The following is a 14,625-nucleotide window of genomic DNA, read 5'->3' as shown; positions in this document are numbered from 1 at the left end:
GCAAGTCAAGCAGAGCTCTGTGACGCGGTGGGAGCTCCTCGGGACCCCGAGCGCAGCAGTACCGGCTGCAGCTCCGTGCGCCGCCGGGCGCGGAGCGGGCAACCACCGGCACAGCCCGAGGGCGCAGCACCCCATTACTGCGGCGGCACTTCCAGGCCGGGCCCCCCCGCCCCCAGAACGGAGCAGCCCCGCACGGCTCCGGCCGCGCACCGCCGGCAGCTCCGGGACCGGCAGGGGCCGCCCGGCGCGGCCCCGCCTCCGCCCGCCCGCCGGCCCCGCGCCCGGCGGAGGGGCGAGCGGAGCGGAGCCCGCGGTTCGTGTGAGGCGGCCCTCGGCTCCGCCCGCTCCCGCCGCGCAGAGCCCGCGCCCGGCTGTCAAAGCGAGGCGGCCCGGCGAGGTGAGGCCGGGGCTGGGCCTTTGTGCGCGGGCGCGCATCTGTCACCGCGTCCCCGGGCCGCGCGGCGCACGTGGGGCGGCGGGCCCGGCCCCGCTTTGTGCCGCAGGTGCCGGGCCCGCGGAGCCATCTTGGGGCAGGCGGCGCCCCCCGGCCGCGCTCACCTGCACGATCTCGCCTTCGGCGCTCAGCGTGGCCCCCGCGCGGGAGAAGCGGCCCTGCAGCCCCGTGGTGTAGGTGGTGTAGTCGCCGCTGGGGCTGGACTCGAAGAGCACCACCTCGACGAACGCCGTCTCCTTGCCCAGCGCCGCGCCCGGCGCCGCGGCCAGCAGCACCCCGAGCAGCAGCAGAGGCGGCGGCAGCGGCGGCACGGGCAGCCCCGCGCCGGCCCCGCAGCCCCTCATCGCGCGGCGGGAGGAAGCGGCGCCCCGCCGCCGCGCATCTCTCCCGAGCGGCTCCAGCTCCGGGGCCGGGGTCCCGGGCCGGTCAGCGTCCCATGGCAGCGGCCCTCCCGCCGCGCTGCGCCCCGCTCCTCGCTGCCGCGCTCCCCTTCCCTCGCCCCGGCTCCTCTCCGCCCTGCCAAGCCGCTTCCCTTTCATCTGCTCCACGTGACGGCCACCACGGGGTTATCCCCGCCCTCCGCGCCGCGCTGACCCGCTCAGTCCCTCCCGCCGTGCACACACCGCCCGCAGCCCCGCCGGGCCCGGCCGAGCCGAGCGCTTCCCGTGGCTGCCGGCGGTCCGGCCCGGCTCGGCCCGGCCCCGCAAGGGTCTGAGAGCGAGCCGCGCTCGGAACGGCCCTGCCGGGATCGGCTTTCCACGCGGCAGGGCCTGCAGGGCCGGGACGCGAAGGGCAGCCCCGGCGACCTGTGGCAATCGCCCGGGCCCGCGTCCGCAGCCCTGCGGGCTGGGCACGGATCCCGCGTGCGGGGGCTGCGCGGGGCAGCCCCGCCGGTGGCACAGCCCGGACGGAGCAGAGCTCTGGCAACACACGTACCATGGGCACCCATCCTCCGCAGAGACGCCGCTGAGCTGCCGGACGGATGTGCCAACCCTTGGCAGCCGGCGGGCTCGTTTGTGTCTAGGGCAGGTCTGGCTGATCGGCCCCCTGATCTCAGTCTCCTGAAACTGGGTTAGGGGGGACTGGGTTACCTGGACTCTTTTGCTTGACTGTAAGTGCGAGTCTACAAAATCTCCATCAATGATAAGGAAAAAATGTGTTGGTAATGCTGTTTGTTGCAGTCTCGCACAAGAACTGGATGTCAGCCAATTACACATTTTTCCATTAAAAGTATGTACAGCTAAGTCATGGAATTCATTAATAGATGGTGTTACACAGCCTAAAAATATAACTCAGTGACAAGGAGGATTGAGACAAACTGATCCAAGATCCCTTGTTGGCTATGAAGCACAATATTTGGAAACAAAGCCCAGCCCTAACTTACTGGCAGAAGAAATAATATCCTAGTCTTCAAATGGCCAGCTCTTTTCCCAAATATACTTTGTTACAAGTGAAGACAAGGTAATATCTTCCTTAGCATGACACAGTGAGCAATGTTAGCTTAACAATTCATGGAAGATTTCTTCAGTGGCAAAGGGTCAAGAAGAGATCACAGGACCATACACTCTGGGCTCTTACATTAAGCCACAAAATACCCACCTAAGACTATGGTATAGTGGATCAGAGGCCACAAAACTATTGCATGTTTAGAAAGTGAGCTGGAAGGGACATCACTGTGGTGCACTATGCAGATTCAGATGTGGTTAACAGGTGTAAATTTTTGATTACAGGTATGTTCTAGTACAATTTCAGAAAGACATGGCATCTAGTGTACTAAATAGAAGCATTTTAATCCCTTAGTGCAAAGTACCTCTACTTGATTTTCCTTCACCCATGAGACAAATGGCTGATGTTTAATTAACATAGGTCTCCTACATCACAATCAACGTATAAACAGCTTAAACTGTCTGGAAACTACCTACAGAAAAAGGATAAATGGGGCTCTGTATAGCAAGTGGACAGATCCTATGCCTAAAATAAGAGTTGCTGAAGATCTGATCCATTCCACTTGGACTAGAAACGCAGCAAAATTGCCTTGGAGCAGCCTCACAGTCAAATACTGAGGAGTGACATGAGGCATTAGGTCTCAGGTCACCAAGTTCCCTTGACTTGGGCAGAAATCCAAGCAGGAAGTTGCAGGAAGAGAATGGACTGTCTATCATTAAAGCATCCAATATTTCTAATTGGCATCCTGCCCAGCTGGCAGTATACAGTTCACAATTCAGTTATGCCATAATACTTCAGATATGTTTTCTTTTTTTTTCCCCTGAATAACAAACTGAGGCCCAGGGTCTGAATACAGAAGTCTCAAGCACTTATAACTACAGCTGAGGACAGTGAGAGTTGTGATTTGAGCATAACTAGATTATGTGCAATGCCAAATGGTCTGAGAAAGCATTCTCTAGGCACTCAGTCTCTTCTTTCAAGTAACAAGTGACAGAACCAGAGGAAAAAAACCTCAGGTTTCACCAGGGGAGGCTTAGATTGGATATTAGGGAACATTTCTGTATGGAAGGAGTTGTCAAGCATTGGATGAGGCTGCCATCAGGATAGAGGTGGAGTCACCATCGCCCTGGGGTATTTAAAAGATTTGTGGATGTGACCTTTGGGCACATGATTTAGTGGTTTAGCAGTGCTGGAGGAATGGTTGGACTCAATTGTCTTGCAGAACTTTTCCAACATAAACAATTCTATAATTCCATCTCAGAAGCAGGCAATCAACACTAGAGGATGCTTTTGACACTGAACTTCCTACATCTCATTTCCCTTGCAAAGAAATGGATATTATAGAACCCTCCTCCCTCTGCTCTTGAGAGAAAAAGTTAGTGAATTAGCTACATAATACTGTGATGGATGTTATAGAGAAAGCCCAAAACAATCTCAGAGCAGACCAGATGTCCATAGGAAGGATAAAGAGGCCTGGTTGTCTTACTCACACACACACATCTGCCTGTCCAGATGTTTTCAGAAACTGATAACTCGGACTACTGCCCACATTGCCTACATGTTTTAACACCACGCTCTGCAGAGCTTATTTCATAAGTAAATGTTATTGGTGTACCTCTTAATAAGCAGAAGGAACAAGTGCTGTCCTTTTCCCAGTAAATTCAAGGACATGTACATGCCTGCCCTTTTTCTGTGAGACAGAATTGCACAGCACAGAGTTTTAGGGCTGACTTAAAACTTTCCTCAGACACACCCGAGTGCTTGCCGAGCTCCCGTTCTGCAGGAGCAGCAGCAGCTCCTGACGCCGCTCCAAGGGGCTCCGGGGGCTGGCCGGGGAGTCCCGGCTGCACTGCGGCACGGCCACCACCAGGTGTCCCCCGAGGGCCGCCGCGCCCGGGGCTGCGGGACGGGCCCTGGGCGTCTGCGGAGCCACGCGTGGGGCTGGAGGCGTCTGACACAGCACACGGGTTAAAAGTACCTCCCACAGCCTTGCATCTTCTTCATCTTCATCTTGCACCTGCAGGCAAACTTTACCGATGCAGCCTGGAACAGAAAGCCCATTGTAATGGACAACATTTTTTCTGTATTTATGAAAGTGATACTTTCATCATTACCATCAATTATTCTAAATTAAAGTATAAACCGTTGTAGCTTGTCAGCTTAATTAAAACCAAAGACCAAAAAGAAAAGTCAGTGGATATTTGTACCAAGAAAAAAGTGTCGTGCAAAGTGGCTTTGCCTCTTGTTATTTAAGGTTTGAAAACAGAATTCATCCAAGTAAATCAGCATTGAAGCAATGCAAATGAATCAACTGACTAGCCACAACAACTTTAATTATAGCATTTTTTTGTGAACAAAATTTTTAGTTAATGTTTGAATAGTTAAGGTTTCCAATGTTTTAAACAGCACATAGCCTTTTAAATCTGTAAGAAGGGGAAACATGGTGACTGGGGAATCCTTCATGTCTCTGGACATGTAATTGTCTAATTTAGGGAAAAAATAATCATGAATCAGTTCTGCAAAACTGAATTATGTAGACTGTACTGAAAATACCCTTACTGAGATAAATTCAGCCCTTTCTTTTTGCAAACTATTGCCCAACACACAGTACAAGCTCAAATAAGAATTGCAAGACAGTACAGCCATTCTTGATGTTTTCCTTCCAGGTCCTCACCAGGCAGGCATGGGAGATCATGTTAGCAAAAGAAGAAAAAAGAATTCTAAGAAACAAAACTTAGGAAATTATTTCTGTATGCTTTTTGATCACCTAAAATCTCTGCAAGGGCTGACAGGAGCAGAATGGATTTGGAAAAAAATTGGTGCCACATTTTCCAAGATTCTCAGTATCCATTCTGCAAGAAAGACCCTCAAATGCATCCATACCAATTTCTTTCCGTGTTCCTGAGGTTGCTGTGTATCACATCTACTCACTTTCAGTTACAGTTGCGCTAAACCCCAAACTACTGTTAATTTCATGTGTCAATGCTTACTAGTTTCCTCTTTCATAATATTGAAGAAGCAGCCAATGAAAATAATACATAACACACCCCACATATTTCACAGAGTCATATTTATGTACAACCTAGATATTAACCCTTCTGTATTTAATTCAACATTGTTTTTCATGTTTCTGGAGTAAATAGAGGGTACAAGTTGCTGTTCATGAAGCCTGACTTCAAGCAGTAATATAAAATGAACAATATATAAACATTGCAGAATAATTTTGAAGCACATGGTTAAAGCTCTTAATACTAATTGCAATATGAAGAACTCTATGCTAAAGCCAAAAAATAGATTTCACTGCTTCTGAGCACTAAAAGCAAAAAACATTCTTAAGATGTTTCTGGCTAAAATGAAGGAATTCCTACATTAACAATTGATTCATTCATGTGATGGTGAGTTAAGCAACTATTTACTCTATTTCCTCTTGGGTTATCTATTATGTTAAAGACTCACCTAAGTTAAAAGATCCGACTGGCACTTTTAATTCATCACCTTAAAACACTAATTTTCCACATTCAACTACTAGTATAGTATCTATTTAATTAGTAGATTAAGGGCTTTAGCTGTTGTTTACATTTGAGCTGCCTGTTTACATAAGAGTTATCATTAAAGTCAGTGCTAACAGAGCAAATCAGTGAAGCTTCCAGAGACAAACCATAATAGACCTGTCCCTCTCTGAACACCAACTGCTATCCTTTGCCCTCTGAGGAGTCAGCAAATCAAAAATGTAGGAGGCAGGATATGGATGATTCTGACCATACTCCCTATATTGTGGTCCTGCTGAGCCTATGCTGACACAGAATTTATTCCTAACTTGACATTTCCTGATAATTTCCTCTTCTCATACGGGGTCACATGACAGCTAGAGACAGGGCTCTGCATACAAAAGGGCACCAAATGGAAGAATATAAGGAAATAAATTCAAAGAACAAGAAACAAGAAAGCTTCCAAGATTCTCAGGGGCTCTAGACTTCTAAAAGAATTTCAAAGCCTAGGGAAGGTCTAAGAAATAAGAAAAAGGCTTCCCTTTCAAATGCTGGCACTCCTCCAAAGAAGAGCTGGCTTCTGCCAACAGGAAGTAGCCATCAAGTTTTCCTAGGCATGGTTGTTTACCTCCCTGGGTATTTTCCAAGAAGAGGTTCCAGTTCTGAACCAGGATGTGCAAACAGAAAAACTTACTGGAACAGGAGCTTTTAAGTATGATATTTCAAGTGAAGTGTTTTCCTCAGAGAGCTTGCTCAACATGTAAGACACTGAAACAAAACCCAGAACAGCATTGTCTGTTCCCTGGGACAGCACAGCAGCAAATTCAGTCTCTCCTGTAGTGCTTCCAGCACATTCTGCACCATAACCCCAAACAATGCCCTTGCTGCATCACCTCAAGTAAACGTGGGACCTTTACTTTTTTTCTTTTGGTTGTGACTACCACCTCTAATGTGTCATTGTGCATTGGTGTACACAGGTGAGCACACCACCTCTCCATGCACAACTCCTGGGGCATCTCCCAGAACCTCCAAATCCTGCATACTCTGCACAACTGTCTAATCCACATTTTCCTGCTAGCAGGAGGAGAGAGCCCTGCAGGGGAACACTGTGCTTGGGACCACGCTGGAAAGAGAAAAGCCGAAGAGCTGAAGTAGGACTAAAGTAGGACTATACATGGAAATAGGTACTACAATTAGATAAACCACAGCAAAGCACCAGAGGTGCCAAAAGCTGGACCTTTTAAAGAGAAAGGGAATCCATGAAATGGAAGTAGAATTGACAGAGCAATAGAGGAATGGTGTGGGAAGAGGATGGGCCAAGTTGGTTAGAAGCAGAAGCCAAAACAAAAGCAAAGCCCAAATGACTACAAGCTCCTCTTGACCTGTGGGATTCCACAGAGATCAAGGTGCCCACCAAACAGATTATCTGACCTGAGCCCACTTTCCTGACTAAGTGACCAGTGCTCTTTGATTCCCAGCTGGAGTCTCTCAGGGACTGGCAGATGGCATAAACCTTCCCAAGGGCATCTGGCGGTTCTGTATTAAGATCTGTTTACATGACTAATGTTTGCAGAGTTTTGCGGTAACATTTCACTCTTCCAGAACTGGTAACACAGGGTCGCCAGCCTTTCTGTTTACTGTACCGTGGATATCTTGTCTTCTTTTAAATTCCCATCAGTGATTTGCTCCAAGCTCTGAATGTGCAAGAGAAATTTTCTTCTCTGACAGAAAGAATCAAATCAAGAGATCTTTATCTCAAAATACTGCCATGGCCTTGTAAGCAGATAGATTTTCCCTTTATATCAGCATTCCTTGACAATGTGAGGGGGATTAGGAAACTGTCTCTACACTAGGACCTCTGCTGTTTAATAAGTACATCAGTTTTCTGGAAAAATTAGTAAATTGGCAAAAAATTGTAACAGTGACAAAATTATATACATTTATTAATTTCTGCTCTTGCCTGAGACTAGTGAATTCTTGAGATTTAGAGGACTCTAAAAATTAAGCAAATTGGAATTACAATGCAAGTGAAATTCAGGGGAAAAAAACAACACTATGGAGATGCAAGGAACATTCTGAGTTCTCTTTTAGAGAGATTGCTTGATCTCAAATTTACTGTTGTCACTCAAATAAAGGACAGTATATCATTTTATCAGTATATCATTAGACTGTTTTAAGAAAAATCTGCCCTCTTGTATTCCCTAACAGTAGAAAAAGGAATCACACACACAGAATGTTAGAAGCTGTGAAACATGAGACGATTTTGTTGCCAATCAATTTGTGAAGCAAAGAGGTTGCTACAGAAGAAGGCCACAATGGAGGTTCATATTTTCTAAAAATTAAGTTAATCAGTTGCTATATTTGCATCTACACCTGGCCTTTGGGCAGTGTGCTTCCCATCTCCCTTTTTTTATGAGGTACTGCATTGAAATTTACTGCTGCTAAGCTACCATTAAACTTGGAATAGGACACAACCTCTTTGAATGTGGGCAGTGGAACTGAACTGTCCAAAGAATCTCTGAGGTGAGCCTCAGTACCTATGGCTGCTGGGAACTCCTGTAGCAGTGAAGGGAGACCCTCTTTTCCAGGAGAAAAAAACCTTATAAAAGGCCTAATCTCCAGTCAATTTGCAGAGTATCTTTGTTCCAGAAACACTGATAGCATTGCCTGAGTTAATCAGACTTCTTTTGTGAATCAGAAGCAAGACTTCATTGACTATGGTGATGGGAGAACAAACTCTATTGGCATGGGGAGGCAGATAATCCTACAACAGGGGCATGTGAGCTCTGTCACAAGATATGGGCTGCCTGAGTCAACTGATGCTGCCTGCACTGGCTGGGACACTGCTATGGGAAAAATACGGACAGCTCCAGCAAGGAGGCCTGAAAGTATTAGAAGAGTTGTAACAGGAGTCACTTGAGGTACATATGTGATGGGATTTCTCCTGCACCACAAATCAGCTATCAGGTGAGAGGACTGAACCATAAAGTTGATGAAAGTCAGATTCTCCAGCCTATGCCTTTGGCCCACAGCCAAGAACTAAGATGGAACTCAGGCAGATCTACCCCACTGTTCCTTGAAATTCTGGGTAGTTGGAAGTACCAGTAACATGTGGGTGGAACATGAGGACATGAGGACAAGGAACTGGAATGCAAGGTACAAATATGTTAGGAGAGTCATAGTTTAAAGTTGAACTCACTGTGTCTTTTCCATGCTTTTGTGGTGGTACCTTGGGAACAATCCCAGAAGCCAATGAAGCCGAATCGCAATAATTTATTAAGTATTAATGGAAAAGGTATAAGAGCTGAGTGAAAATCACCTTTCTGAAGGGCTTGCTTGTGGCAGTGTTAAGAGAAGGGAAAGCCAATGTGACTTTGGACAGCATGCAGGCAAGGTGGCAGCTCCTTGCAGTAGCCAGAGAATACAGATTCTGCATATTCCCTGAGACTGTGAGCACTAAAACTTTGAAAGATGCACTCCTGAATCCCAATGTGAAATGACAAAATTTAAGAATAAATAAAATTAGCTTACAGGTTTTGAATAACCTTGTTTTAGGTTGCAAAACAGGTTCACTTCTCATTTAATCAGCTATTGATACAGGTATGGGAACACTCCAGCTGTTGTCAAGAACTTGGGGGCCTGGGCCACCATCCAAGTATTTTCAGACATACATTTGGCAAGCAAGGTCTTTCTCAGATTATGATTGTCAGTTAATCTTTTCTCTACGCCCCCCTCTTCCATTTTACTTTCCTCCTCTATTCCCCCTTTTTTCATGTGTAGATAACATTCAACACACATTTTTTTCTCTGTATCTGAGATTACACAAGGGCAAAGCCTCTCCACCTTTGTTAAACAAAATTATTTCCTCTGGTGGGTTGGCCACCTGGAACATAAAACATAAAGCTATTTTAGCAGGAACTAATGTGGTTTTTGGCAGGACAGCCAACAGTATCCTCATTGGCACATCCTTGGTAGTAGTGCTGAACCCCCCCAGTGGGGTGAAGGCAGGGTGAGAAGCTTTTTGAGTCACATGGATCACAGGATTAAATCCAATGACTGAAAAAAGAAAAATACAAATTCCAAAAAGTGTAAACAGTGAAGGGAAAAAAAAAAAAGTGGAAATCACAATTAAACTTGAAACCTTTTTGTTAAAACTCTCTGAAAGGGTGTCACAGTGTAAGACCAGCTTTATGGACCTTTTCTTAGGCACTCTTTTACCCAGTGATGCAATCATATATTTAATAAAACACTTCATATATTCTAATGATTGTAACATAATATTTGTGAGCCTAAATATATTTTAGCAACTGCACCAAAGCTAGTCTTAGTACTACTAAAACTATTCAACAAAACTAGAATGCAGGGTGTCATGCCCTTCTTTTGCTAGATAGTACTGCCAACACTAGACATGCTAATGGATGCTGTTATTATATTCAGTAACAATGGACACCACCAGTGCCAAGGTGGTGGAAGGGCAGCTTCCACTTTTGTTGGTTACACATCACTGTGTAGTAGCTCAGGCACCACTACTAGCATCTATGTCCCTGCACTTCTGTGGTTTATTCATGATCACAAGTGTTTGTTGCAAAAGGAAGCGTGCTTTACGTAGGCTCTGGCTCCACATAAAATTAAATAGGAATATTAAATCACCTGCAGACAGAAGGTTAGGATTTGTCTTCAATCATAATACCCAGACATATGGATATCTTTTTGATAAAGCACATTGTGATAAATCAGATCTCCCCAGTATAGCTGTAAATGTTACACATCAGCAATGTGAGGCAACCCTGTTGACACTGTTCAACACTTTGAAATAAGGGCATCTTGAAATGGATGTCTGAAATCTGAAGCAGTTATTAATACTGAATCTGCATTTTGGTAGGAAACAGTAACACTTTAAATTGGGAATTAGAATTACAGAATCCAGAAGAGACACACAAAAGAGAAGCAGTTTTCAATGGCCAGCATCTAAGGGGCTTAGCAGGAACAGAACAAACAAATTTTTGCACTCCAATTAAAGGGCTTATCGAAAAATTGCCATATTTTTCACAAAGGTGTCAAAGTAGAAAGATGAACTTTCACCCTTAGCTCAATGTCATGCTGCAGTGCGTAAGAAAAGAACAAACACAAGCTTATAAATGCAGTTTGTTCTCTGTATCATGAAAGCCTGGCAGAACTCCAGTGCTGGAATAATGCCAAACCAGCACACCAGTGTCTTTGATCTTCTAAAGCTCATGTTTTCCTTTAGTGCTCAACATCTCAAGTAATTTAAAATCAATGTACAAATGGCTTTCAGAAATAATTGTGAGCAGCCAAAGTCTCGACATTTCATAACTATTCAGGTCGTTGGCAAAACTGTCACAAGTGGAAACTTGGAAAGCTTCAGGCACTGAGCTGTTAAAACCTTTCAAAACACCCTCGATGCCCTGCATGGCTGTGCGTTGCTGTCGGCAGGTTGCTGAACACCTGTATTCCCATGGGCAGAGTATTTCTAGGCTTTATACCTACAAAACTTTTGTCTGAGCCCTAGATCTATCCGATCTGACACTAAGCCATCGCGGCAGTGGTTTCCTTCAGTCACACAGCAGAGCTCACTTCGCTCCTCACACAGCACTGCTGCTCCTCACGAACACCCCTGAGGCATTTCTACATGTTCTCCTGCAACTTCCACTCATCAATCACTAACCTCGCTGCTTCTTAAGTCTTCTTAGCCCATTCTTATGGCATCTGCTACAGCTCCATTCGTGACACTTGTGTTCCCCATGATTATGCTTGTGACCACTTTTAACAGATTGGCTCCGGAAAGGAGACCAGAGAGAGACTTCAGCTGCATCGCCACGCTAGGCCCGGTTCACTGCCTCCTTAGAGAACCGGTCAACTTCGGCGATCGCCATGGCGGGGGGTGCGGCCTGGGCGGCCACGGCGCTCCCTCACGGCCCTCCATGCCCCCCCCAACCCCCTGCAAGCCCCGCCCTCCGCAGGCCCCGCCCCTCGCCAGGGCCTCGCCGAACGCAGCCCCTTGTCTGATGCAATTCGCTTCTCCCCTTGCTCGCGGCCTCGGGCCAATCACGAGCTCTCCCGGTCGTGACGTCACGCCTCCCAGCCAATGAGCGAGAGCCACGATGGTAGAAATGCGGGCGGGGCGGCGCGGAGCGCAGACGCTGACGCCGCGCGGCGTGTCCGCCGTCCTCCCGTGCCGCCATGGCAGCGCTGCCCGGTGCCGCGGCCCCGCGGCTGCTCCTCATCCCTAGCAAAGCGGCCGAGGCTCCCGGCCCCGCGGCTGCCCGGCATCTGTCCGTTGTTCTGCCGGCAGGAGCCGACCCCGGTCTCCCGGGGATGGAGAGCACGCAGCCGGCCCGCAAGCGGCAGCGGCTCACGCATCTGAGCCCGGAGGAGAAGGCGCTGCGCAGGTGAGCGGGGGGTAGCGGTGGGACGGCAGCGGCTGTACTTGGTGGGTACCACATCTCCCGCTGACGGCCGCTCTGCCCCGCAGGAAGCTGAAGAACCGCGTGGCAGCTCAGAGTGCCCGCGACAGGAAGAAGGCGCGGATGACAGAGCTGGAGCAGCAGGTGGTGGAGCTGGAGGAGGAGGTAAGGGACTGGGAGAGATAAGGGGCTGGAGAAGGGGGAAAAATGGAGCCTCCCTGCCTCACGGCTCTTTGCAGAACCAGAAGCTGCTGCGGGAAAACCAGCTCTTGCGGGAAAGGACGTGTAACCTCGCTCGGGAGAACCAGGAGCTGCGCTGCCGCCTGGGTTTAGACGCTCTGAAGACGGAGGAGGAGGGTGAGGAGCTCCAGGTGAGCCGCGCTGCTGGCGTGTCCGCCCCCGCCCTGGGCAGAGCTGCCCCGCTCCCGGGGCAACCTCGCTGCTGTGGCCAGGGATAGGTTTGGAAATACCTCTGTCCTCCATATGGAGGCTCTCCTGAAACTCAATAGGTGCCAAGTCGAAATGGGTGGCACTGGTAATGTGGGAGGTAGAAAGCTGACTAGTTCCAGGCTGTTTTAAGACAGTTTTGTCTGATTTTCCAACTTATGTCACAGAAGTGAAGTTGGAACTGTTACATGTAGGTATGTGTCAGATGTGGTGGAGAGGGTTAGGCTTTCAAAGTGCCAAACAAAATAAATATGCAAGTTTAGGGAAGCTTCAGCTGACTTAGGAAATTCTTAACCTTCAGGTTCCTACAGAACAAGCAAATAGAGAATTTTGCGTTGTAAGCCTTTGCAGAAAGATTACAGTCCTCAGGGTTATGTGCTGTACTGCCTGCCAGAACATTTGAAGTGACTGAGATTTTGTCTTGGTACAGGTTGTCAAGGAATCTCAGGTGGATGAAATCAGATTGGTGACCGGGTCCGCTGAGTCCGCAGCACTCAGACTACGTGTTCCTCTGCAGCAGGTGCAGGCCCAGCAGTCACCATTTCTGATAGTTTCCACATGGATTCTGATGGCAGTGACTCTTCAGACTCTGAGGTGAGCATCCAGTCCTGTACAAACTGTCCATGAAATTTGGAACTGCTGTAGATTTAAGACTAGTGTTACAACTTTCTGATGTTAAATCATTTTATTATCTTTGTTCATAGTTGGTTTGTTTTCCAAGTCTTGGAGTGCCATACAAGTGTGGTTCAGAACAGCTGTGTTAGGCTGTATCCAGTAAATACAGGAGTTCAGCAACACTGACATGAAAAAACTGAGCCCCCGCAGCTTTGGTCATGTTCTGGTCTGTGCTCTGTGTAGCCAGCAGGCACTGTGCTGTTTGTCCTCGATGGGTACAGGATCTCGAGGAGCTTCTAATAATGGCTTTGAATCTCAAATACGTGTATAATTCTTTGGGGATTGCCAGTACCATTGCAGAATAAGCTGTGGGCAAAGAATGACTGTGCCCTGGAACAGATTGCCCAGAAGGGTATGGAGTCTCCTTCACTGTCAAGAACCATCTGTTGCAATCCTGTGCCATGTGCTCTACCATGACTCTGCTTGAGCAGGGGAATTGGACCAAATGTGACCTACTGTGGTCCCTACCAACCTGGCAGATTTTGTGAATTTCTGCAAGATACGCAACTGCCTTAACCCTGTGTTTGATGATGTTTGTGGTAAAACAGCTGTGATTGCATCAGTCTGTTTTAACTTCCACATGGGGGGGTTAATAGATGCCACATCTAGTGTTTTGCTGCAACAGTAATAAACTGTTTTTCTAAAATTGTCTTTCATTTTGCAGTCTGATCTCCTATTGGGCTTTCTGGACAGTCTGGACCCAGAGATGTTTCTCAAGTATGCTGATTCAGAGTCAACGTGCCTGGAGAAGCTGGAGGAAGAGATCTCTGGAGAAACAAATTCCATACCAACCACCCTGTCTCCCTCTTTGGGGTCCCCATCAGCTAAGCTGGAAGCCATTAATGAACTCATAAGGTTTGATCACGTGTATACAAAACCCCTAGTAGTGGAGATTCCTGTTGAAATGGGCAACCAAACCAATATGCTAGTGAAAATTGAGGAAGAAAATCTCTCTTCATCTGACGGCAAGGCTATCCCCGAGATCCCAGTGTCTGTGAAGAAGGAACCTGTAGACAGCTTCATGCCTGAACTGGGCATTTCTCATCTGCTTTGTTCTTGTCATAGCCTTGAAGCCTCAAGCTACCTGTTGGATGGCTGTAGTGACTCTGGGTATGAAGGATCACTGTCACCCTTCAGTGATACATCGTCTCCGCTTGGCACTGACCACGCGTGGGAGGATAGCTTTGCCAAGGAACTCTTTCCCCAGCTCATCAGTGTCTAACCTGGTAGTGTTAACTCCCTTTGAATAATTGTCCTGGCAGGATCTCAGCAGATGCCCCTTTGGGGGGTGAATGTGGGGAAAATCAAGTCCATTCAGAAAAGTGTTTCTCATCTTTACCCATGCTAGTAGATGGCGTGATGGTATGAAAAAGCCTAGGCTGTCCTGTCCTGGCTCCCCCCCCAGTCAGTGTTGGCTTAGCAGAGAGGCAGGTTTGTTTCTCAATAACTTGCTCATTCTCTATGAACCTGAAAATGTTTCGTTTTCCGGTTAAAATTTTAACACCAAAAACTAAAGCGGGATAGTCATGTATAGACAACTGGGCTAGACCTTAACAGTCTCTTAAGTCTTACAGCTTCACTAAATGCTTGTTTTCCATTTGCTATGTAGAGTTGCTTTGTCCATTTAATATTTAACTGTATTGGTGCAATTAAAATGCAGTGCAGCTCACTGACCCTTTTTTGCCTTAGA

At 47.5% G+C, this 14,625-nt stretch overlaps 2 protein-coding genes across 8 annotated transcripts in view; one reads left to right on the top strand and one right to left on the bottom strand.

Annotated features, from left to right (window-relative positions):
* ZNRF3 (zinc and ring finger 3) overlaps window positions 1–11,468 on the bottom strand; it is a 76,530-nt gene extending 65,062 nt beyond the window's left edge. Inside the window, exons 1-2 of one of the 7 annotated variants that reach the window (XM_086855984.1) lie at window positions 11,075–11,418; window positions 3,654–3,943 (exon numbers count right to left, since the gene is read on the bottom strand). Coding sequence is in view for 2 of the 7 variants with exons in the window: in XM_086855982.1 (XP_086712108.1) it covers window positions 559–993 (435 nt within the window). In the remaining 5 variants the exon portion in view is untranslated. Of the gene's footprint in view, window positions 1–558; window positions 1,026–3,653; window positions 3,944–11,074 lie in introns of those variants that run through there. The other 6 variants (XM_086855985.1, XM_086855986.1, XM_086855983.1 and 3 more) reach the window with 6 other exon arrangements.
* A 43-nt stretch (window positions 11,469–11,511) lies between these two features.
* XBP1 (X-box binding protein 1) lies at window positions 11,512–14,608 on the top strand. The gene is given in 5 exon segments (XM_086856001.1): window positions 11,512–11,798; window positions 11,882–11,978; window positions 12,053–12,184; window positions 12,723–12,854; window positions 13,600–14,608. Coding segments are annotated over 5 exon segments (1,128 nt in total). The 5' UTR covers window positions 11,512–11,589; the 3' UTR covers window positions 14,158–14,608.
* Window positions 14,609–14,625: the final 17 nt, after the last annotated feature.

This window comes from Cyanistes caeruleus, chromosome 18, assembly GCF_971803275.1.
Source record: "Cyanistes caeruleus chromosome 18, bCyaCae1.hap1.1, whole genome shotgun sequence".
Taxonomy (NCBI): domain Eukaryota; kingdom Metazoa; phylum Chordata; class Aves; order Passeriformes; family Paridae; genus Cyanistes; species Cyanistes caeruleus.
The sequence above is the reverse complement of the archived record's forward strand: the minus strand, read 5'-3'. Positions and strand labels throughout refer to the sequence as shown.